We start from the raw sequence: 25,000 nt of genomic DNA, 5'->3' as shown, positions 1-25,000 counted from the left end.
TCACTGAAATATTTTGGGTAAAACATGTACATGTTGTACAGCCTGTTGAAAGCAGTTTGGAGGCAGGTTCCCTGATGCAAGATAGTCCTATGCAATAATGGCTAACAACTTCATTTTTGTCAGTAAGTATTGACAATACAGTGCATTTGGCTACCAAAGTTGCTTACCTTGCCCTCAGAGCTTGCAAGTTTCCTCTTTTTCCCAGATTTCTCTGCCTAAATTGAAACAGCATAATCATAAAATACTCTCTTTGACATACTGGTTTTACTTGAGCTAGGAATACTTTAATAATTATGTGGGTGTATGTGCTAGTCTTAAGTTTTTTACTGTAGAGATACATGTATGAATCAGACAACTCTACAACTGCACCAAATCACTGAATAAGGACCAGAGTTGTCAAAACATACTGATGATCAAGAGCTTGTCTAACACCACCTACATGTACAATGCACCCATGCATGTACAATAAAAAGAGAAAACAAAGGAACCAGCATTGTCACATTTCACTACCTTTTGTGGAGAAATTATTTTGATTCCACCAGTTTTGCTATGGATAGCAAAAACAATCTTAACTTACAAGTGAAGTTGTATCTCTTAATTCTAGCAGATGACCTGAAAGCATTATACGTACACACAATAAACTGGATTTATTCAGTAACTGGGTTCATTCCTAACCATCTTCATGCACTGTGTACGTTTAGCCCATTGACACCTGAGAGTGAGACTTGACAGATTTTACTGTCTAACGCCAGATGATTTTACACGTACATGCCAACTGGGGGTGGCCTAGGGTGTTTGAGGTGTCAATGGGCGAAGCTTAGCTCCAAGGGTGTCCACAGACAATTTCATCTGTACCTTAATATCAGTATTTCCTACTTTTTCTTCTGGTTCATCATCTTCACTGCTGCTGCTGCTGCTGTCGTCAGCGACATCTTTGGAAGTATTCCTTTTATTTTTAGCTTTTTCAGTAGCTCGCTTTTTGGGAACTGGTTTATACTCCTATAAAACAACTTGAAAATTAAAGTCACCCTTTTTTAATGTACATGTGTAGTTAACCAAATGACTCCAGGGAGTGAAACTTGACAGATTTTTACTCTAAGGCCAGACAATTTCACTTGTCAACTGGGGTATCCTGGGGTGCTTGAGGAGTTAATGAGTCATTAAATCATGCAATTTTTTAAAGGAGTTAACAACAAGGGCTGGGAGTCATTGCACATCCTTTGTAACAAGTGTTGAATATTATACACAATGTACATGCACATGCATCAGGACCTATTAATGTACTCATGAAACCAATGTACACATAATAATTTTATGTGGCAAACTGAACTGTGTTGCTGGTTTGTTAGTACAACTACATGTACTAACAATGCACATTGTAGACTTTAAACATTGGGCATTGGCATCGTTGATTAGCACTTTCTCCCTTTCCCCGCTTTTCCATTGATTTTATCATCATGATTTTATCATCATGATGCTTGGAGCTCAATGCTGGGTTGCCATGATTTGCCAACCATGCAGTACAGCTGGCAACAGCAATGGCCTAAAGCATTGGAAAGATACATGAAGGAAGACCAGCTGCAAAATTTACTAACACAATACTTGGAATATTTTGGCAACCCCATGCTTTTTTGCTTCCATGACAAACATTCATCTTAGTGATAGAAGCCAATAAGTTCTCCAATGAAAATAGCATCTGACTTGTAAGATAAGTGTGTGATAATTATTAATTTTAACAATTATTCACCGAAGGCGAAGTGATTATCCGTGAATATTCACCGATAATCACTGAGCCTGAGGCAAATAATTGTTTTAGTATAAATACACAGGTGATTATTTCACAAAAGAGAAAAAAAATCATTTTCACTTAAAGTGGCAAAACGACTACTGGCAGCCATTTTGTCCGTCGAGGTGATTATCAGCTGATAATCCGAGATAGCGAGCCAATGAGAGCACGCAATTTTGTATAATCACCTGTGTATTTATACTAAAGTGTATTACTTAGAATTCTGTATGAGTAGCATTCGAACTGTATTGGGATTTTATGGGTCAAAATATTATACCGGTATTTGTCACTATTTTGTGTTGCCTGTCATCCTGAAGACTTAATTTTGCAACATACCTACTTCATTATAATCTAAGCAAACTTGACCTACAGTATGTTATGCATTTTTGTATAATTGTGGGAGGCGCGGTAGCCTCATGGTTAGTGTGCCCGACTCTGGATCAAGTGGTCCGGTTTTGGGTCCTGGCCGGGAACATTGTGTTGTGTTCTTGTGCAAGACACTTTACTCCCATGGTGCCTCTCTCCACCCAGGTGTAGTAGGTGTAATGGGTACTGGCGAAATGCTGGGGGTAATCCTGCGATGGACTGGCATCCCTTCCAGGTGGGAGTAAAAAAACATACTCGTAGTCGCTTCATGCCACAGAAACCAGGATAAGCTCCAGCTCTGATGGGCCACTTGGCTCATAAACAGACTTTAATTTTAATTTGTATAATTATGTAATAGATAAAAATTTAATATGAGCGGGAGACCTTTTAAACTAAAAGCCCGTAAAGGTCGGACACACACAACACAACACTTAATGGGGTAGAACAGTCTTTGAGGAATGGCAGTAGCAACAGCAAAATAAATGAGAAATGTCAGAAGTTGTTGCAGTGGCCCGTCTCAAATGCGAAGATGTTCAAGAACGGGCCCATTTCAGTAGCTAAGAGCACATGTCGCCAAATATGCTAAACTTTTGGTCAAGCAAATTCGTTTGTGAAGTGGCCAAGAAAAATGAAAGGGCGTTATACCCCCAATTCGCTTTACAATATATTTGTTGGTTTGTGCGATTAACTGTCATAAATTTGCGGGAGACTGAGGAGAGGACGCATTAAACTTTCTCGACAAAGCACACAAGAGGCAAGTAAATTGTTGTACGTACATGTAATAGTTGTGATTGAAGTGTCAAACTTGTGATTGATTAATAACCTGTACAGTTTTACGGCGACATCCAGAGATCTCTATAAAAGTCAATCCTATTGATAATTCAACTAATTAACAATTTATCAACCCCAACCTTTCCCTGCTACCTATTCAATCCCTCCCCACACTTTCAGACGGTTGAACTTTACACAAGTATTGCAGGCTAATATTTTGTTTTGCTAAACCGCTGAAAAACACAACGCAGCGAGATGATTTTGCGACTAAATTTTAAATCTTGTTGCAAAATTGAGACTGGATTTTTTTCGATTATCTCGAGCCCTGGTAAACATTACTTAGCCCAGAGTATTCCATTAATAATTAACTGCAAAGCTTCCCCAAAGACAAGATGTTTTGATATTACAGTATGTGCAGAGTTGATTGAAATTAACAATAATTATTGTACTATTTTGCTTCCTTGTAAAGGGGATACTTGACACACTGCATGTGTATGTATCTCCAGTAATACAGTAACTCAAACTGAACTTACTTCTTCTGTTCTGTCATCACCTGAGCTCTCTTCATCTGGAGTTTCTTCAAAAGAGCTCTCCTACAAATGGAAACCAAAAAATGCACTATTGCCTTCAAATCTTTGTAATTGATATTTGCAAACAGGGAAAACATTAACTATAATTAACCCCACAGAGTAGTAATACATGTACTTTGTACACATAAATTATTTGTAAGATATCCACTACCAGTTCAAGAACCTTTATTTCTGCATGTTGTGATTCAATTGTCCTTAATCATCAATTAATTAGTTAATTAATTAATTTAACCTACAAGTGTTTGCCTGTTTCTACATTGAAGCTTATTACTGTAACCTTTTCAGGAGACTCTGGTTTGGCTCTTTTTCTGCTGTTTGATTGATTTCTTTTTGTTCCTCCTTCGTTTGTCACATCCTCCTACAAATATATAGTTAAAAGTTTAAATAACTAGAATCTTATTTTGATTTTTGCTGGAATACTTGAACAAGTTCATGCAAGCCTTCACAAAAAAGTATTTTCAAGATTATTGCTTGTAATGCTCACACAAGCCATAATTATTGTAAATTGAGTGGCAAAAGTAATAATTATTTGTTGATTTTTTTTTTTAATCCACTCCTAAGATCGCTGGTAGGCTAAGACCTCTTGCGCTCTTACGTTTTCAACCAATGAGAAGAATACACGTATAAAAACCAATATTACCATGAGAACATGTACATTTAGCTGCATGCTACATGTAGCATTAGATCAAATTACAGTATATGAAACTACATGTACTTCAAATACAGTCTAATCTAAAAAGTCTGAAATAATTACATGTATTATTAATATGCAAGAGCCAATAGAATGGATTCAGGCTTCAAGAAAATAATCTTTGTGTAAACAAAAGTCTGGTGTCTACCCTCTCTACCAGGCTGTAGAGGAAGTTTATAAGCATCACTCTTAGGAAGGAAGGATTAACCAACTAAGAAAAATGCATTATTTTTTACATTAATTTCCCCAAATCCCAGACTTTATTCTCTAATCCTTTTGCACAGGTGGAAACTACACAAGCATGTACATGTAGCTTATTCCAATATGTTCATTGCTCTGCTCAATATCTGTTGTCATTACACAGTCTGAGAGTCCTTTTTTTTGTTTTGGTTTTAAAACAACACTCTGGTTTCTAGAAGCCAGGATTCCAAAAATAATATGATCCATTATTCAGTAGATTTTCCTTGTATAAATCCCATTTCATTGATGGCCATTATTGACAAAAACAGTACTGTTGTGGCCCTGACGGAATGCTGACCAGGCTCCACACAATGCAATGTGATGGACTCCTTTAACAGGCACCTTTCACACATTCCAATAAGGCCCATACACGAATTTGAGGCTGTTCAAAATGAGATGGGGTTAAAAGTATTGTCTAGTATTTACTGTATCTATGAATAATAAAGAACAAATGAAAGAGGTGGAAATCACTTAACCTGCATTTCTTTTCCATCACATGCATGCGAGATACTCAATTTACACTAAAGTCCAAGGATGCATAGAAAGTAATACAAAATTTCCTCTAACAGTATCTGGTTATCACTATGACCCACCTTCTTCCGAGGCGTTGCCCGTTTCTTTTGCTTAACAGTTTTCTCCTTCTAAAAAAAAACACCAAAAGAAACATCAATTAATTAACCCATCAAATCCCGTGGGTTCCCCATTGACAAGTAAAATCAGTCTGGCTATTAGTCTGGCTGTTACATCAGGACAGGCATACAAGATTTGTTAGAAGCTATCACTGTTTTAACCCATTGACTCCTACAAGTGGGATTTTACTCTGTCTAATGCCAGACAATTTTACTCATCAGTGGCGGCGGTCCAGGGTGGTTCAGGTGTCAATGGACAACATTTGAACTGTTTTGAATCTTTGACCATGACCATTATGTAAGTAACTAAAACCTTACAGTAAGTAAAACCTTTATTTAGAGATGATGGTGATTATTAAAATATGAAGTTTGTGGGGTTGTGTGAAGAAAAATACAGACTAAAGTAAGACAAATTAAATAGAATAAAATACATGTATATGTGCAATCTAAAACATTACTAAACTAATCAAACTAAATTAAAGTTTAAAATAGGGTAAAGGATTTAAACACAGCCTTTTCGATAGCCTACGTAGCCCACCCCGCAAGAGCCGCAAGAGAGCTTGCTTGCAGGCTACCTATTCGATTTTCGGAAAGTTATCCAACCACAGCTTCACTTTTCCAAAATTATGATATCATGTGATCGAATACAAATTATACCCGAGTTCTCAACCATGATTTTGTGGACCTTTATTTTGGAACTAATAAACAATCATGCAGTGTTATCTGAGAAATGGTTGCAGCCTCAGCTTTCATGCAGCTATTGTAACTGGAAAGCAGGGGGCTATCACAGCCTTTTCGATAGCCTACGTAGCCCACCCCGCAAGAGCCGCAAGAGAGCTTGCTTGCAGGCTACCTATTCGATTTTCGGAAAGTTATCCAACCACAGCTTCACTTTTCCAAAATTATGATATCATGTGATCGAATACAAATTATACCCGAGTTCTCAACCATGATTTTGTGGACCTTTATTTTGGAACTAATAAACAATCATGCAGTGTTATCTGAGAAATGGTTGCAGCCTCAGTTTTCATGCAGCTATTGTAACTGGAAAGCAGGGGGCTATCACAGTGGTGAGAACACTCCCCTCCCACCACTCCCACCAATGCGACCCAGGGTTTGATTTCCAGAAATGGGTTGAGTTTTTTTGCTCCGCTTCAAGAAGTTTTTCTCTGGGTAATCCAGTATTTCCCTCTCCTTAAAAACGAACCTACATGTACCACTTGATATTAGTTGTACGTTTGATTCAATTTGCCAAATTAGTACCTTAGCGCTAAATACAGTTCATTCAATCATTTATTCATTACAGTGTACCGGTATTCTCTGATAAACTGTGTTGCTGCATTGCTACAGAGACCTTTTTGCAGATAAGGTGGCCATTTGGATTTCTGTTGTTTCAAGTGGCTATTATGGGATGCTCTGGGGGCAAGTACATATTAATAATTTGCTTCCTGAGCATTCCACATTGTCTTTCGAAACAATAGAAATCAAATAGCCACCATATACATGTATCTGCCAAAAGGTCTATGGCCTATGCAAACACCACTCTTTCGATATTTTTGCAAGGACATACAGTTACATGTTAGTTAAGCCAAAGCAAGTATACCAGTTACCATACTTTTCCTGAAACTTAAAACTCTGATTGAAAACAAAAATAATTTGGATCAGACATCTTTTTAAGGTTCTCTCCTTCAACTCCGTCCTTAGTTGTGAATGTGATTGTTGTTTCATGGCAGATAGAAATCCTGCTTGTTATTCCGCAAGTTTTCATTAAAAATATAATGAGCCAGTGATGAAATTTTTGCTCACAGTGTCAAGCCCTTATTGCAACAGCTGAAATAAAATTGTAAAGTGGCTTTTTAACCTTTTCATGTTTGGACTTGTTTCCTGTATCCTCTTGACCCGAGTCCTCAATTTCTGATTTTTCCTCTTTATCTGTATCATCTGAGTCATTCCCTTCTTCTTCTTCTTCTTCCTCTTCTTCTTCTTTTTCCTCTTCTTCTTCTTCTTCTTCTTCTTCTTCTTCTTCTTCTTCTTCTTCATCGTCATCATCATCTTCATCTTCTTGACCTCGCATTCCCCATTTAACTTTAGGATTCTCGATAATTTCAACCAAAGCCTCCTTAAATCCCCGCCGAGATCTATTTGGGTTTTTCAAAAACTTCTCCTTGTTCTTCTCATAAGGAAACAAATCCTTTGCTTGCATAACAGCTCTAAGAAGAGGAAGGAAAAAAATGGTGTGTTCATTAATTTACATTTTATTCAATCAAGCATGATGATGTTCTTGAGGGGATCTCATAAACTTCAAAAACACACCTTTCAACTGCACAAATTCTCTTGTTACCTTTTCCTCTCAAAGTTCCTAATTTTGATAATGACCAAATGTCTTAATTAAACTCCACCAGTGAGAATGAAGTTTAAGCATAGCTAAATAGACCATGTCCAAAAACTCACTGCCAGGATTTTTTTTGTATTATGATGCATGTATTTACACTGACTGAATAAAATGATAGTGATACAATCAATCAATAACTTTATTAATGGGTCAGATAGATCTAGCTTACATATGCATAAACTAAAGGCCTTGCCAAACACTCACAACATTTAAACACAACATGATGCAACATTGTTGGGCACAACATGTTGCATACGACATGTTGCAACATGTTGGATGATGTTGGATCAAATTTGAAAATGGGCAAATTTCTCGTGCAACATTTTGGATGTTGCATGATGTTGTACTCATCTGGCCATGTTCACGCAACATTGTTGCACTAGGGCATACGCGCTAGGTCCACTTGTTGCGCACCAGGGGCCTGGGGAACCAAAACATCGACATGTTGCGTTGAAAATGTTGCGTGCATTTGCCCAGCTCTTTCAACACGTCGCAACATTATGCAACAATGTTGAAAGATGTTGTGTTGAAATATTGTGAGCGTTTGGCCAGGCCTTAATTGGGGACACCTAACTACTAGTGAATTAAAAGTTAAGAAGAAATATGTTAATCTGATCCAAAATACTAATTATTAGTAATAAGCGTTAAATTCGCTGTGTTTTAAACTAGTACCCTAAAAATATCTTGACATCAACCTATGCTTCCTTAAAACCAAAGGTTGAAGACTAATCCCCTCCCAGCCCACTATTTTCAACGGAAGGGGGCAGTATGCCTGATTTGAATGCTGTTATATAGAAAACAGGTGTTAAAAACAGACAACAAACTATTAAAAGAAGCTGTTATCTGTAAGGGGAAAATTCACAGGGTGGAAAAGTAATTTCAAGAAGACTTTAAAATATCACACACTTCTTCTGATAAAATCACTTCAAAATAAACTAACAGTAAGCTTATTCTGCAGTGCAAACGACTTATAATAATTCAAGTTTTAGGTTACTGATCAGATCTACAGTACAGTAGCTCGACAGGACAATGCAAATATTGATAAACAAGTATTTGTACGTTTCATGTGTCCCAAAGAAGAATATAGCAAACTTCTTGGGAGGAATCTTCTCGCCTTCCGCTGGAAGATCAATCTAAGTGAAGAAAATAACATGTTCTCATCACATAAGGCAATTCATAATGCAACTACATTAGACGTTCAGTCAACAACAAAACCAGCCTAACCAATCTGTACTTACTCTCGCCGGCCAATGCGGATAGCCTCGCATCTTCGCCCAGATTAGATCACCTGGAGAAAAACTCATTCTAACCTACTTTCTTTAAATTTGAGTGTAAACAAGAAAACTTAAACCGTTCTAAAAGTCCAGATATTTCAGATGGATCTCGGCAACTCTCCGAGACCAAGTCGAAAAAACTGGTTCGAGTGAAATATGCGACCAAGCCTTAATGAACGGCTAGTGCTCAGACTGCTTTAACACAGGCAACCCAAACTCATGACTAATCAAACTAATCAGTTAACGTAACGATTCGTAGGGTATTTATTGGAAACATGAAATGTTGAAAAGCTTAAAGCGAGGAATATAAATAAAATGAACTTAGTTTTACTTACCTTGTGTCTTTGTATCGATTTGAGGCGTTTTGGGCTAGCAAACTTCCCATTTAAACCCTACAAATAGTTACGTAACGTTGACTGAGCATTCGAATTATGAGTTTGGGTTACCCGTGGCTTTAATTATTTCCGTTCCTGCTATTTTAACGCTAGAACACAAACGTCCTCAGCCTCATCTGTAAAGGTAGTCTCCTACGCAGCCGTCATTTGAGTGGTCACGCAACGCTAACGGCTGCGTAGGAGACTACTATAGGGGCAAAGTGTCATGAAAACAGTACTGCGATCCCTAAAAAACTGGGAAGGCGTCTGTTCTGTATCCCCAACGGAAGTCGACTGTCTCACGACACAGCCATACCAATCTATCAACCAACGTTGAATCCGCTTAGCCCGACGTTGGTCACAACAACATCGTTGTTGGACCTCATATTTAAATAACGAGAGTTACCCTTGCTGAGAAAAAATTAAAACTTCAGTTGTCATTTATTACACATTTTCTTCTAAGACAAGCGAGTCGGTCGCCCGTGGGGGGTAGGGGGGGGGGGGGGAAGGGGGGAAATCCCATATAAAAAGGGGAGGGATGCTCGTCAGAAATTTTCAATTAAACCCCTAAAGGAGACCAATCTGGGCGTGACCCTGGTTTTTTTTAACCCTCAAAAGAGACCATATTAAAACAGAGAAATGACTTTTAATGATGGCAAAGACATTATCATCTAATACCTCCGCCAACCTGAACAAATATAAAAGTATAAATAAACACTTTTATAATTCTTTGTGCGCAACCATAAAGGAGGTCTTGACGGCTACATATGATTGCGTTTTGCCCAGAACATCCTAAGTGACAGCAAATTCCAAAATTTACACCCCTAAGGATTTACACGGTACGACTTTGTCGCATGCGACAACGGCTTACGACAGGCCCACGACATGATTTACAATTGTTGTGTACGTCAGAAAAAATGTCGTATCATTTTAAAACATGTTTTAAAACGCTGCGACAATCGTAAGTCGTGTCGTAGGCCTGTCGTGAGCTTGTCGCATGCGACAAAATCGTATCGTGTAAATCGGCCCTAAGCAAGACGACAAGCATTCTTCCCCTTTTTATATGGGAATTCCCCCCTTCCCAGGGTCGGTCACAAGTTAGTCACGCAAGCTTGCATGACTAAAGAGGGCGGCTCGACTGAATGAGAAGGGAGTGCGAGCAGTCTAGCTTTTGTACAACTGGGTCCACATTATTATTGGAACTTTCTATATTAAGCAAGTACAAAATCAGTATAACTTCAATTTATTTTCAATTGTCATTGCTTTTTGACCCTTATTAAAGGTCACATAAATAATTTCACTATCAATGGCTAATTTACAAATGAAGAGTATCAAACTGACTATGAGGGTTTGCAAGCAAAAATTAAAGGAAGTTTAAAAGCAACATTTTTGCATCAGACACTTGGTTGTTGCTTTGTTTAAAATTTTATAACAATTATTTAAACTGCAGTTGTTAATAAAGCATATACATGTAAAGATTCCTCCTCCCTTCAAAATACATGTACTAAGGAATAGTTAGAATGAACAATCACAGTTTTGAGTGGACACCTATCCCAAATCAATATTATTGATCGTTCTGAATTTCGCAAAAGGATTACTTAGCCCTTAATTTTAAAACAGTATCGTATTAATCCTCTGCTGTCAGAAACATCTAGAAATTCTTGGAAGAACGTCAAAAGCCTCCAGCAAGATCAACACACGCATATGCATACAGATAAAAAAAAATCCAACTAAATACTGTTTTAAATAAACACTAAAAGTTGGCTTGAAAAAAATTCATTTCTGTTAAAATAGCCAAAATAAGTAAAGTTGCTTTAAATCACTTTCTTTTACTAATCCCTTTTTGTCATCTTATCCATGATACAATAATATTAAAGATGAGAAAGGTAATCCTTAGCCTTTTTACAAAGTTAGGTGAGCAAATAAACATGAAATGCTACATTGCAATTAAAAAAGTAAAATTACAATGTTATTGTTAATGATAAGGTCTCGGCCTCCTTTGGCACAGCGGCCTCCAGAGCAGATGTTTAATAAACTCTGACTAATGATGTAAATGATATTACAATCTGAACCACTTTTCTTCACCAAAATGAAGAACAGGTCGACCTTACTGCTTTTATAAGAATCAAAAGTTGAGATCTTAGTTCAAACTTAAGCATTATAATAACAAATTGTTCTAAAAATAATAACTTAAAGTGTCCTATAAATTCGATTTTAAAAATGTCATTTTGTGAGAGTAGAATTCAATAAATTGAAAAAACCATAATGAAGACTATATGAAATGTCATTATTTTTTTAATTTACTAACAATGCTACCTTTGTATTATCATTCAATACTCATTGATTATTAACAACTTATCCAGCAAATATAATTATGCAAACTTGGTCACATGCATAACTGTGAAGAAACAAGGTACATGTAAGTAAACGTGACTGACCAAACCTGAATCAATCTACAGTGGTACTTAAGGTTAAGAAATGAAGAAATACATGTACAGAAACATGTCTCCAAAATAATAAGTGAGTCTGAAATGTCATTTTAAAAGAAACAATGAGGGCAGAACTTGACTTGCAATTTAACAACAAATTATTACTCGCCAAAGGCAAGGTGAATTGCCTCGGTTTTCAGTCACAGATAATCACCAAGCCCGAGGTAAATAATAATATTGTTTTAGTACAATTACATAGGAGATTATTTGACAAAATAATATGCACTTTCTATAAAACAATAATAATTATTATAAATTTCCTCATTTGTCACCACGGCTTGCTAGCATTTTGAAAAAAAGCGCTTACACTGTAGGTGATTATCGCGCAATAATCACCTCAATTGCAACCAATCAGCATAGAGAATTTTCAATAATCACCTATGTAATATTATTATACTAAAAAATAATTAATAGTAGTTCCATTTCTGGGCCTTGGAATAAATATTATTGTACAAATTCAAGTCCTAATAGGTGGCCTTAAAATATAGTATGATCCCAGTCGCATGGACCCAATATGTGCAACTTATTTCTCATACTAAAACCTCTGCTAAAAATAAACGTTTTGAGCCCTTTATGTAGCTTGAATTTGTCACCAGGCATGATACCTTTCATCATGTACATTGTCTTGCATTGGCAATAATTATGTTAATTCACTCATTCCCTCTAAGACAACTTCAACAATTTCTGCATTATTATGTTACTGACTGTAGATAATGGCCTGAAAACAAAACCATATCCTTCTCAACAAACAGGTCATTTCTCCTTTCTTTGTCTATGTTTGATGCACATATTGGAAGAAGTTGATAGCCTTGTGAGAAGGTACCATACCAAGAGAAGCTTATCGCCACCTGGCAAGATTAATGCGAACTGGACAATGATTTTAAAAGTTGTCTTTTTTACAAAGTACTGTAGTAAGTTTCGGGGTCAGGGTTAAATAGTCAGGGTTATCTTGTGTTAGCATGTTTTCTAGCATGAACAGCTGCCTTGTGATTCATCATTTGCTTCATCAACCTCTCTTAGCTTTGGGCCTCTATTTTGGTTATTGTTTAGTACATTATTGGGTAGTGTAGCCTTATCAACACAGTTTTCCATTCTTCTCATGACCTGTTAAGGGGTAAAAACAAATTAACAATTCAGTGACAAGGAAAAACTTGGGAGTCCAACAATGAAAAAGTATCCCTCGATAGTTATTGTTGGCCCAGGGTTTATTAGGACTAGAAGAATGGCTAGTGCACGTGTACAGCAGAGTCGGGCTGAGACTGACCTGCATGCTCATGTGTCATGTAACTAAAAAGGTAAAGATCCTTATTTTACCAGGGTAACACATGACAGTGAACTAGAGTTGCTGATAAACTTGTGGCCCTCCGGGTGCACCTTTAACCCTCCTCCCTCCATTTTATAGGTATTCAAAGCTACAGCCACACATATTAGAAGAAAGTCAAAACAGAATAACACAATAACCGCCTCAGCTACACCTGTCTCTGAGCATTGACGTCACTACTGAACTCATCAAGGGATATCATCAAGAGTTCCAGTTGCAATGTTTTTCAAGTGAATAGAAATGAATTGTGGTCTCTTACAGTGTACATGTAAGTACAGAATACCAAGCAACATACAACCATCCAACAAAGAGTTTGACTTGGCCTGCCTGCTTATTCTTTTTCACAGAAAATGAGCCACTGTATGCTGTATTTTAGACTGATGAACTCTGCAATTTTCTTTTAATCCTGTTATACATTTGTATAATCCATCTTTTATTTCCTTACAACTGAAGGAGATCACAGAAATCATTTTTGAATCAACCACAAGTTTATCGTTGGTATCAATCAAGTCTCCCCCAGGCAAACCCCTGCGCATTTGACTTTTTCACTCTATCAGCATCGCTATCAGGAAGCAATGTTGAACCCAGATTATCTTTCCTCAACATTGCTAAATTAACTGCTTCTGCTTCAGATGCTCACGATATACTTTACATAAAATCCTTTGTTGGCTCATTCTTTCTATAAATAACTCACAAACTTGTGCAGCTCGCCAGCAGACATTTCAGTCGAGTAGTCGACGAAAAATAATGAAAGCACTTGTTTGTGCATCTTGTCGGTATACAAGTATAATTACTTCATGTATGAGGCATAATATCATGAAAAAATTATAATTATGCGGCGGCTGTTGTCGTTTGATTACATGGCGTGGCAGACAAGCATCAAGTGGGTAATTTTATGGCAATAGTTCTCTCATTTTTGAGCTACATTGTAAAACAGTGCATGAATTTTTCGATTAAAAAAAAAATAAATTGTTCCTTATATTGCTGGCTTAGTTGGACACAAGGTTGAAAGACTTCTGGATCAGTTGCCAGCTGGTGATCAGCCTGAAAATTTCGGTTGCCAAGGCTCTACTATCAGTTGCACTGGCGACCAGCTGGTCGCAATTTCAGACCCTGTATCCACATCCACTGGTCGTCAAACAGAAACTCAATATTAACATTGAAATGGAAAATACTTCAAAGTCGTACCCACAATTTTAGCACTTTACGTATGAACATCGTTTCTAACAAATGTGACACACAATTGATCTTTTTCTGGTATTTTTTGACAGGAATTTCTTCATTCAACACAGTTTTTCCATAGATTTTTGCATTACAATAAGAGCGGGAGCGGAACATTCGGATGCAAAGATGGAAAACTGGACACCTTTATCAAATGTTCCCACAGATAGGCCACATCCCTGATTTCCACCGACGATTTTTGGAAAAAAAAGTGCGGTCTATCTGCAGATGTTTACAGTAATTTTGATTCATTGTAAAGTCTACCTAAGTCTAAATATCAAATTATTTCTTCCTTAACCAAACATGTCTGGTGACAACAGTCTTGACACTTATTCTTAAGTATTCCAGATCGCTATGACTGTCCATAATCTAAAATAAATATCTGTCTGACACACTCACCATTTCTAGCAATGAAAACTTGCAACACTTTTTCAATGCTGCAGCCATCTCACCTGATCAAGCAGCGCTTCCACAGACTCGCTAACATTGTGCCCACTTTTAGCACTTGTCTCAAAGTACTTCAGTCCAAGATTCTCAGCAAGTGTCCGAGCCTCATTTTCATCAACTTGTTTCTGGTCTTCAAGGTCTGTTTTATTTCCAATCAGAACTGTAAGGAAATAATGATAATTTTGCCACAAATTCAGTTGTACTAGCCAGGGCACTTGGTAAAGGATTAAGGATTTGATTAGATGATCACACCCCACTTTAACCTGGATCATAAAATTTTAATTTCACCTCATGCATTTGAAATAACTTATTAGAAAATGGCACCTTTTCGCTCTGAAAATCGGAAATAAAACAAGCATCCTATTTATACAGTAAAAACACTATAAGTTTGATAAAAAAGACAAAATATTACTGTTTTCATGGTGTTAAAACGTGTGCAACAAAAAATAATTCTCACATTTAAATTATTAAATGATAATAATTATTATTATGCATCATTAACCTTTTCCTAAATTGAAATTGGCACAATGAAACAACCAAAACTAAATAGCCTAGGAGTCCATCTATTTTGTAAGGACATAGGTTTAATGAACGAGTTACCAGTAATCAGATCCCTGTTTATACGCAAAGGGTTCAAGGATCACCAGGGGGCAAACATTGCAAGTCCAGGGCAAAACACTTTTGTACATGTAGGCCTGACCCATTCTACGCTTTTGTTTCTCTTAAGTAGGCCTAACCCATTCTACACTTTCTTATCAAAAATAGGAGTCCACGCATTTCTTAAGGACATTGGTTAAATCGGTCTTAACACAAACTCGTGTCACATGCACACGGATTGATAAGAAAGTGAAATGAGTAAACAAGACAAACATGGGCCAGCTAGTGCCAGGTCCCTTTCTTAGGGGTTTTACTAAAAGCAGGCCTGCGGCCTGTGACAGCCCGGCGGCCCGGTGGTCCAGTCCTGATTTTGCACAGTTTTTTTGTCCAGCAGCAAATTTACGCGCATGAACAGATCTGCATCGGGTTTGGGCGTGCAAAATGGACAACGGTGAGTTTGAAGTCGTTTACCATTTAATCATTTGAATCCTTGTTTCTGTTTGTTGCATGTCGTTCAGATAATTACAATAGAGGACTTTCATTATTGAACGATGTAAGTTATTTTCAAACCATACTTTGAATGTGAAAATATCATAAGTTATGAGATATGTGAACTGCGAATCTTTTTTTTTCAGAGTTACATGAATAAAGCATGCAAACGCAAATCTACCGCCGTTCATAACTGTTGCCTGCCATTGCACAGAATTACTGTAAGATCATCTGATTACAGAGTGAGCATGTGATTGCCTTATTAACTGAAAAACGCAACTCAGTGACAATACGCAGTTCACATATCTCATTATTTAGGTTATGAAATTTTCAATCTCAAACTGTGGTTTGAAAATAACTTACATCGGGTTCTGTAAACAGACGAATAAACAGAGTGACAACGATCCATGCAACAAAAGAAAGGATCCAAAAGGATTGAAATGATTATTAAAATGGTAAACGAATTCAAACTCACCGTTGTTCATTTTGCACGCCCAAACCCAATGCAGAACTGTGCATGCGCGTGGATTTACCTCTGGGCAAAAAAACTGTGGAAAATCAGGACTGGGCCACCAGGCCGCCGGGCCGTCGCGGGCCACGGGCCGTGGGCCGCTGGGCTGCCGGCCTGCTTTTAGCAAAACCCCTTTTCTTAGCAGAGGCCAAACTGATTATGATCCAAAAACAGAAAACAAAGGTCCCTGAATTGAGACAGATACATAACATACATATCGTCAAATATATTATTTCAATCGCTAAACCAAAACTTGCCGCTTTCTCTCCAACTGGACTTCCTTATAAGGTTTGAGTTTTCAGGAATAAAGTGTATAAATTATGAACTGTCTTTTCGAAATAAAGATATTTAAAAGACATCACATAAACGTACCTATATCAGGGTTTTCACAGTATGCATGCGTTTGCAGCTGACTTAACCAATTTCTAATATTTAGAAAGGATTGTTCATGTGTCAAATCAAAGACAAGCAAAAATCCCATAGCATCCCGGAAGAAAGCTGTTGTTAAACTTCTAAATCTGAAATGAATAACACAAAATTAGCAACAACACTGTAGTTAACAAACTAAGACTAAAATACCAATTTGAATTAGAATACACAAAAATGATCCAAAATAATCCTAAAACACAAAACATTCTGTTTTCATGAAAGACTATTGTGGCAGAATTTACGTTCACTACAGCACTATTAAATACTGGACCCTAAACATTTTCACTCATTCAGCAACAATTGTTTTCATTGAAAGTCTCTCATTTTTTTGCAATCTTCAGTTACGTTGTACTCTTTATTTACATGTACATACCCAAGAAGAATTATTGACCAGTCTTTTAGATGACATAATTATTACTGTAGCCATGCATTGACAATAATAATTTTTATAATAAATTTTACCTTTCTTGTCCAGCAGTATCCCATAGCTGTAAATGAACCCTCTGTCCCCTTGTTGAACGACTCCCATCTGGATTCAAAGGATGATGTATCTGTAATCAAACGTAAATCTGAGACACAGATATTATGACGATATACTGTAAGTATAGGTACTTAACAAAAGCAAAAGTTAATGGCATAACAATTTTCTGGAATCTATTTTCTTTTGATGATATGTTTACCCAGGTAACCATACAGTAACATCTTGATGATTGATCAAGTCAAGGAGTTTTAGCGACTATGCAGGCCCAGCTACAAAATACCTATTCAGATGTACCTCTCACTGTGGATAATGACAAATAATAAATTATTGTGATTACAGACTTTACAGAAGTTAAGTGTTTTTCTGTACTGATATACAGTATCTGTTTGAAATTTAACCAAAACAAGTAAACTTGAACCCACTGACTCCCTGTAGGAGTGAGACTTAACAGATCTTACTCTGTCCAATGCCAGGTCTACTATTTTACTCAGAAATGGGAGACAGTTCAGGAGTCAATGGCTTAAAATAATTATTCAAAACAACAACTTAATAGAAAATTCCACATAAAAACCAATCAATGAATGAAATGATACAAAAATGAATCATAATATTTTGAACCAAGGATATGAAATCAAGTGAATCTATGACCAGCTCCCAACGTCAGTGGCTTCATAGCTCACTTGGTTAGAGCATCACACTGGTATCACAAGGTCATGGGTTCAAACTCTGTTGAAGTCCTCAATTTTTCATTTTTTCAGACTTCTCTTTGCAATTGCTAAAACTGCATTTATATCTGCGAGGATCATAACTACCCCTAAAAACCAATAAGTTATGGTTTGTATTCCAGTTGATCTAACTTGTGAAATGTGTCAGCAAAACTCTTCAAAATACTGTTCTTATTTGGTGAGTCAATCTCATTCTCCTCATAACCTTTTGTCCAAGGATTAAAAAGTATACAGTTGGTGCATGAGGAACCACAGAAGAGAAATGTTCAAGTGGGGAAAATCAAATTTGCATTTTCACAACTCAAAGAGCTTTGGAACACCTGCGTCTGTCAATATTCATGAAAAACTTTGAAATAAAGTATTAGGTTGCAGTGATCTGAAAATATTAATGCCAACAAGCATTATGGGGAACTTGCATTGTTGGAAAAGTGTTTTTTTCCTTTTTTCATGGACGAATAATCACTTTTCCAAGATTGAGTTTTTGTATACTGTTCCTTAGCAGCCAGCTGCAATTTAAGAGATAGATTTTCTTATCCACTGCATATTAAATTTATATCAATACCATTTGAAAGTTGAATATTTGATTGCCTGAAGTTTTTCTTTTACCATCTAGGACTCAAATTAAAAAATTAAAACTTCTAAACATAAAAAGAAATTTTACAAGTTATTTTGGTTGTATACCATAGATATCATTGACGTGACCAATAATTATTTATGTGCCAACCACAGACTGATTGGCTGTTGACACAAAGGGTTCTTTTGTTATGGTGGATGGCACATCTGAATAACAACAACGTTTGTGAACAGATATTTTCCCTCCTTTACTTGTATTGGAATCAAAATTTGACTTCAGATAAAGTAAATGGCACACAGTTAAGCATGATATGTGTACTGTACGTAATAAGACATTTTATTCTCCAATTTCATTTGTGAAACCCCTTTAAGGAGTTGTTATATATTCAAACTGAAACTTGCTAACAAACAGACGTAGATCCATAAATTTTATGGAACCATATGATTAGAAAAAATTGTCATCGGGAACATCGTATTGATATCTTCTTATGAGGAGTTTTAAAACATTGCAGTTTTAACGGACCTTAGCGTGTTCAAGGCTAAATTTAATGCCGTGTACATTTGTTTGAGCACTCAAGAGGGAAAGTGTAGGCGTTCAATTGAAACAATGAGCGAAAACCATTGATTACGACAATAAAATGTTGGCGTGTGCCCACTGAAACATTATTAGTCTTGCATACACATACATGTACCTCGACACTGTCAAATTGTCCGGCGTTTGCCAGAGAAAGTTCTTTAGCGAATAATAAACTGAAATGAACTGATCACTGTCCTGTGCGTAAGGCACTGCATTTCTTTCTTAACAAAGAACGTTTTTCAGTTGCCTTTATAAAATTATTTCTCAACAAATGTGTCTGAGCTTTGGCTCAAGCTACTGGTTAGAGCGGCAATGGACAGGATTGAAAATAGTCCATTGACTGACAATTAAATTGTTTCTTCATATAACACATCCGATGATGATTTGTTTGAGAACAAGTACCCATCCTTGAACTTAAAATATTAATGAAAATAAGGGTGACAGTGAGTTCTTTGACGCGAACGATCAAGCTAAAGAATATCACTTACCACCCGTTTCTCACGAAAATCTATTCCTACTGTGGAAATAAATTTAGGATTGAATGTTCCATCGGTGTACTGAAATAGCAGGCTAGTTTTCCCCACGCCCGAGTCTCCGAGTGCCAAGAATTTTAAAAGATAATCATAGTCGCCTGCTTCCGCCATGTTTGAATCGGGAGGTTTCCTTGAAACTTGCGGTAAAAACGAGTTTTATCTAACACCTTATCTCATTGGTCAACCCGAATTGCTGGGATCTCTGATTGGTTACTTTTTTGAAAAACTTTGGCGGCAAATCGCCCTCATCTCTCGCCACTGGGGCCGAGTAGGAGAGGACCCTGGGAACGAGGTTGAGTTAGTCCTTTTAGCAACGTTTTAGCTAAAAACCGAAATTGAGCATTTTCATTTGTCAATTCGTTCTCTTGTGTGTCCCGCGAGCAGAGGCCCTTCGATCTTCCCAGATATCTGGCTCACAGGGTATCTCTTTGTAAGGATTTGCAGGGGCGGACCCAGGATTTTTCTTAGGATGGGATGCCCTACACTGAGGAATGGCGTAGCTGACTGGTGACGGTTTTTTTTTGGCAGAATACCGGTTTTTTTGAAAGCCTCAGGTCATATCGGAGGAGGGGGGGGGGGGGGGGTGCGCACCCCCTGCACCCTCCCCCTAGATCCGCAAAAACATTATTATTTTATTCCTCAAAAACATCTCCATTATATGAGAAAGACGAAAAATGAATGAATACAAATAAATCAATTTTTTGAATTGGAAACGAAAATCTTTCCACCCTCTATTCACAGTTGTGGAAAAAATCGGAAAGGAATGGACTACATGAGAGAGCACGAACCCCACCTAGAGAATACACCTGTATCTTTTCGCCGAGAAGAAGTAAAATAAAGGCTCGGCATGGCTTCAACATTTGCTTCACATGATCCGCATTGTCCAAACCGGTTGCCTTTCAACCGTGTTGAAATATTTTAAAAAACTGATTTGTAACCAGGTGGTTCCATGGTAAAATATGAACATGTTACACATATTTTTTAACCAGTGTAACATTTTCATATTTTACCGTGTTGAAATACGTTGAATCGATGTTGAATGCGTTTAAAGTATTTTGAGCAAGAGCCGATACAACGTAGATTTGATTTTAGTGGTGTACTATATTTCGGCTGGCCAAAACAGCCTTCTTCAAGTACAATGAGAGTTAACATTGGATTGTTTTTTTGTATATATATATATGTAAGCAATAGGCCACAGGTTTCTATGGGTTATAGGTATGATAAACCACTTGGGATGTTGGGAGAACACTCGAAGAATTCGTAAATCATGAGCCCCAGTCGCCTGGGGCTCGTGATTTACGAATTCTTCGAGTGCCGCAGGCGAGTGATTGACGAATTCTTCGAGTGTTCTTCCAACATCCCAAGTGGTTTATCATGCCTGTAAACCATAGAAACCTGTGGTCTATTGCTTTTAGATATATATAATAATTCAGAAGACCCGCGATTTTTCCATGAGTTTACTGGCGCAATAAAACATAGCTGATTGACCAATCAGAGCGCGCGCATTGATTTGGTTATTATATAAATATATATAGTAATGGATGTTGACGTAATACTGCAAAAGATGTGTAAAATATGGTAGTTAAAACAAATCTGAATTCAAATTCTAAGAGAAACGGAAAAATAACGGAAGTGACCGTAAACAATAAACTAACGTGAACAAACGAGACAACCCTTTCCATAATAAGAGTACTTGGAACCCACCTACTAACAGAGAACAGGCCCTGAATACATTTTTAAACACTGTTAAACTTGACATCACTACGTGTAAACCTAAACCTATTCGTGACAATCTTACCACCTCAGAACAACAGGCAATACGCCAACTTAAACAACGACTAGACATTGTAATAAACCAGCAGACAAGAGTTGCGGTAGGTTATTATGGATAAAACCTGGTACATTGACGAATGCAACAGACAACTTAACAACTCTAAATTGTACCGACACTTAAATGAAGATATCACTGCCGACATACAAAAACGAGTAACAGTATACGTAAACAGAATGTACACCGACTAAGCCGTCCACTCCCTCTCATATGCTTATGACCTTGCTTTGTGTTTCAGTCAGTGCATGATAGGTAATTACTATTTCTTTCTATAGAATTAGTATATCCCCGAACTCCACGTTCTCAAAGTTCACGTGATTTCATGGTTCGTGACTTTCTGATGGAGGTTTTCGATTCCACAATAAACTACCCAACTAATTTCTACATTTTCGTTCAACTGTTAAGATATGTATTAAGTCGGATGTACTTTCCAAATATAGAACTCTCCTCAGAAATGTCAAAACTACTTATTTCAGTTTCCGATCCGCTTATGGTGAAGCGAAAGGGTAGTATCGCTTGGAAACATCCTGTACTTTGCTAACGTTCAATAAATATTAAAATTGTTCAAGTTAACTTAAATGATGGGCCATGTGTGTGGCTCACTCTGTCACACATGTAAAGTAAGGACTCGGTAAGATCCCGGGTTCAACAGGTACCTGTTAAAATGTCCGGTCAGTATTTAATTTATTTTTCTTTATTCGCGGGCTAGCGAAAAAATGTGGAAAGACAAGGAAGTGACAAAGCGACACGGTTTCTAGAAGATTAAAGGTTATTCCAATGAAGGTCGTTCATTAAGCAAAAGCAGATAGAAAAAAGGCCGGGTGTGACTAAGGCATAGAATTTGAGTTGACTGAGCGGCACACTCTTCCAGAAATGTTTAATGTTTCAGTCTGTCGTCGAGCATTTCAAGTTGTGATTGTTCTGCTAAATGTCTAATGAAACATGTTTTATACATACCACTCGTTTCTCCCTAAAATCAATCCCAATTGTTGGCACAAATCGCGGGTTAAAATGTCCATCGGTATATTGGTACAATAGGCTCGTCTTACCCACTCCTGAATCTCCTAGGGCTAGAAATTTTATCAAGTACTCCCTTCCTCGATCATCTTCCTCTGTCATTGCAAAGACAACGATGAAAGTCTCAAATCACCCAATAGATTGAAGCACAAAACGTAAGGTCCTTTTGGCAAAATTTGTGTGTTGTGTATATAAACCGTTTTGGAACGATACCAACTTTACTCCAGGGCTCTATGACATCACTCGGTAACCGCCAAAGATAGATGTGACTTTCTTAAACAGAGTTTTCTCTGAGACTGATACAAAAATAACACAAAACCTAGAAGGTATCTTCAAAAAGATAAAATTCCGTCTCGGTAAGTTGGAGATATTGACGATTAACAAAGGAGATTTCTATTTGATGTATTATTCCTGTATAAGGCCTCTAAACGGCTATTATCGGCATACGTACAGTTTTTCTCGGACTCTGATTGGTATTATTTAAGGAGAAAAGATGAAGATACTCTTAAAAAGAATTAATTCCAGAACTAATACACTCAAGTTCAGCTTATTCAATAGGATCGTATACATGTGGAACATTTTGCCATTATCTGTTCGTCAGGAAACAACTCGATTGCTAGCTTAAGGAAGGAGCTAGGGAGTTTGTATTATTATTATTATTATTATTACGTTTTTAGTATCTTTATTTATTTATTATAATAGCCCGTTTTATAAATATTAGTTGTTTTTTTTTACGAGATGGTCTGTCTTGTATGGGGTCATTGACTCTTTTACAGCCCCTCCTTATGGCTCAGTGGTACAAGTGTGGTAACCGGTCGTTTCGCAAACGGTTCGGTCGCACAACGAAGCGACAGAACGGTTTGATATTCCACTGTGAGGTCATTTGAGAAAGAACTTTGCTCACCACCGTTGGATGACGTAACTCCAGTACCACAACAAACAGGTAACGCTACTGTTTGTTTGTTGAACAGAGTAGTTTTGAAGTTCGAAAGCGGATTGAGCACATGTTACTAATAGGTAGGCATCCATTGAGAGACTATGGAGTTACACCCTCATTTCAGGGTACAAAGCCTGGAGATTCCCAGGAGACCCCCTCGCCACCCCCCCCCCCCCCCACCCCACTCCACCTCTCCATGTCGCTGAATTTATTCACTGGAAAGGTAAAGGCCAATACACATGGTTCCAGCGCCGCCGTAGGGGTAGCCGGAACGCTGCTGAATACAACGATAAGCCGCTATTGGGACTCCATCTCCGGATTTTTTCTCGAGGTTTACTCCTGAAACCTTTCCTGTGAACAGGTCCACAACGCAGCGGGGGCTGAAATTGAGGTTTTCTTTCCCCTAGATGGACGGCCCTCCAGAGCAAAGAGCTACTAGGCAATGGCGGATTGACAATTGGCAAAACGACCGTAATTCGGCTCACTTTACATCTTTTAAAATTTGTATCTGTAAATACTGACATTTGTACCCCACTGTCCCGCTTTGGTTTGCTTGCTTAGCAAATTATGCCATGATCTGGCTTGTTATCATGGATACATGCCTACATATGCAGAACTGCAGGCTGAGTGAAGGATTGGGTTGTTGTAACTCTTTTCTGAAATTAAAGTCGTTCAGTGCATAGCCTCCTGTCATAAAATTAGTGGCTACACACTTCATCACCTGACTCATGCATTTATAGAGACTTGTAAAAAGGATACTTAGGTTCCCCTCAGCATAGTCTACTGCTGCTATAAAGGTGGGCTTCAATCTCTCTCTAACTCAGGTCCTTTTTTTGAACGAGATAAAGCAACCTGACATGGTTATTTCAATCATTCTATTGAAAATTCACTCTCACACCAACATGCCTTTCTTGAAAATTGAAAAACAATTTATTATTCTTGATTTCAAGACTCTTAGTTACCGTTCACTTGTTTGTTTCATGCAAAGCGAGCTATTCCTTGAGCACTTTAAGGAAACCACTGTGTATTCTAGTGCTTGAGAATGGGTAAGGCTGTAGCTGATCATAAAGCAGGCTTCTTGATGGGCAAACAGAGAAACCAATTAATTTTGTATAAAGCAATTCACACTTAATAGCAAATATAGACTAAGTTTCAACAAGAACCATACAGAAAGTGCACTGACTTAATGTCTCAGTTTGGAAGATATTAATTTTGTTCCATTCACCAGTTGTTTATTCATTTATTTACTCTGCTTTGCCTGGTGATACAAAACATGATGAGGCACATGCCAAAAAAACGAAATTTGAATTTAATTAACCCATTGACTCCTAGGATAGAGACTTGATAGATTTTACTCTGTCTAACACCAGACGATTTTACCTGTCAGTGCGAGTGGTTCAGGAGTCAATGGGTTAAAGTTGTACCCCTTAGCCAGAGTTGAACGTCCAATGCATTGCCAGTATTTGAGCTGGGGCTAAAGAGCATTCTATCTAAGGAAGTAGGTCTGACAATTCAAAATTAATAAGGGGGACAAAATCAATCCATGTCCATTGGCTTTTCTTTGTCTGCTCTCTTTTTCTTAAACAGTTTGTTATCTGGATTGTTTTCAGGGTTTCGACAGCTTTTAAGCTTCTGTTCCAAATTCTTCACTTGCTCTTTATTTATTGTTGGCCTAGCTTGATCCGTTACACGTGAGACTATGATCTCAA

The 25,000-nt window shown here is 37.5% G+C and overlaps 3 protein-coding genes across 4 annotated transcripts in view; all 3 read right to left on the bottom strand.

Annotated features, from left to right (window-relative positions):
• LOC138008263 (hepatoma-derived growth factor-related protein 2-like) overlaps positions 1-8,890 on the bottom strand; it is a 26,204-nt gene extending 17,314 nt beyond the window's left edge. The window contains exons 1-8 of the mRNA XM_068855543.1: positions 8,704-8,890; positions 8,525-8,598; positions 6,935-7,283; positions 5,038-5,085; positions 3,791-3,871; positions 3,457-3,516; positions 856-999; positions 168-215 (exon numbers count right to left, since the gene is read on the bottom strand). Coding sequence (XP_068711644.1) covers positions 168-215; positions 856-999; positions 3,457-3,516; positions 3,791-3,871; positions 5,038-5,085; positions 6,935-7,283; positions 8,525-8,598; positions 8,704-8,769 — 870 coding nt within the window. The 5' untranslated portion in view covers positions 8,770-8,890. The remainder of the gene's footprint in view (positions 1-167; positions 216-855; positions 1,000-3,456; positions 3,517-3,790; positions 3,872-5,037; positions 5,086-6,934; positions 7,284-8,524; positions 8,599-8,703) is intronic.
• A 1,450-nt stretch (positions 8,891-10,340) lies between these two features.
• Positions 10,341-22,560, bottom strand: LOC138008262 (ras-related protein Rab-27A-like). 2 transcript variants are annotated; one of them, XM_068855541.1, is made up of 5 exons: positions 22,295-22,560; positions 17,080-17,168; positions 16,561-16,706; positions 14,597-14,751; positions 10,341-12,706 (listed from the first exon to the last, which is right to left on the bottom strand). In XM_068855541.1, the coding sequence occupies exons 1-5, from the start codon at positions 22,454-22,456 to the stop codon at positions 12,569-12,571; spliced, it is 690 nt and encodes a 229-aa protein (XP_068711642.1). In that variant the 5' UTR covers positions 22,457-22,560; the 3' UTR covers positions 10,341-12,568. The 2 variants fall into 2 exon arrangements, with proteins under 2 accessions (XP_068711642.1, XP_068711643.1); XM_068855542.1 differs by lacking the exon at positions 22,295-22,560 and adding an exon at positions 19,462-19,640.
• A 1,941-nt stretch (positions 22,561-24,501) lies between these two features.
• LOC138008261 (cyclin-H-like) overlaps positions 24,502-25,000 on the bottom strand; it is a 1,373-nt gene continuing 874 nt past the window's right edge. Inside the window, exon 1 of the mRNA XM_068855540.1 lies at positions 24,502-25,000. This exon is cut by the window's right edge and continues 874 nt beyond it. Within this exon, the coding sequence (XP_068711641.1) occupies positions 24,828-25,000 (173 nt within the window). The 3' untranslated portion in view covers positions 24,502-24,827.

The sequence above is a fragment of the Montipora foliosa genome, chromosome 6, assembly GCF_036669935.1.
Source record: "Montipora foliosa isolate CH-2021 chromosome 6, ASM3666993v2, whole genome shotgun sequence".
NCBI lineage: Eukaryota > Metazoa > Cnidaria > Anthozoa > Scleractinia > Acroporidae > Montipora > Montipora foliosa.
Note: the sequence above shows the minus strand (reverse complement) of the source record. Positions and strands in the feature narration are given on the sequence as shown.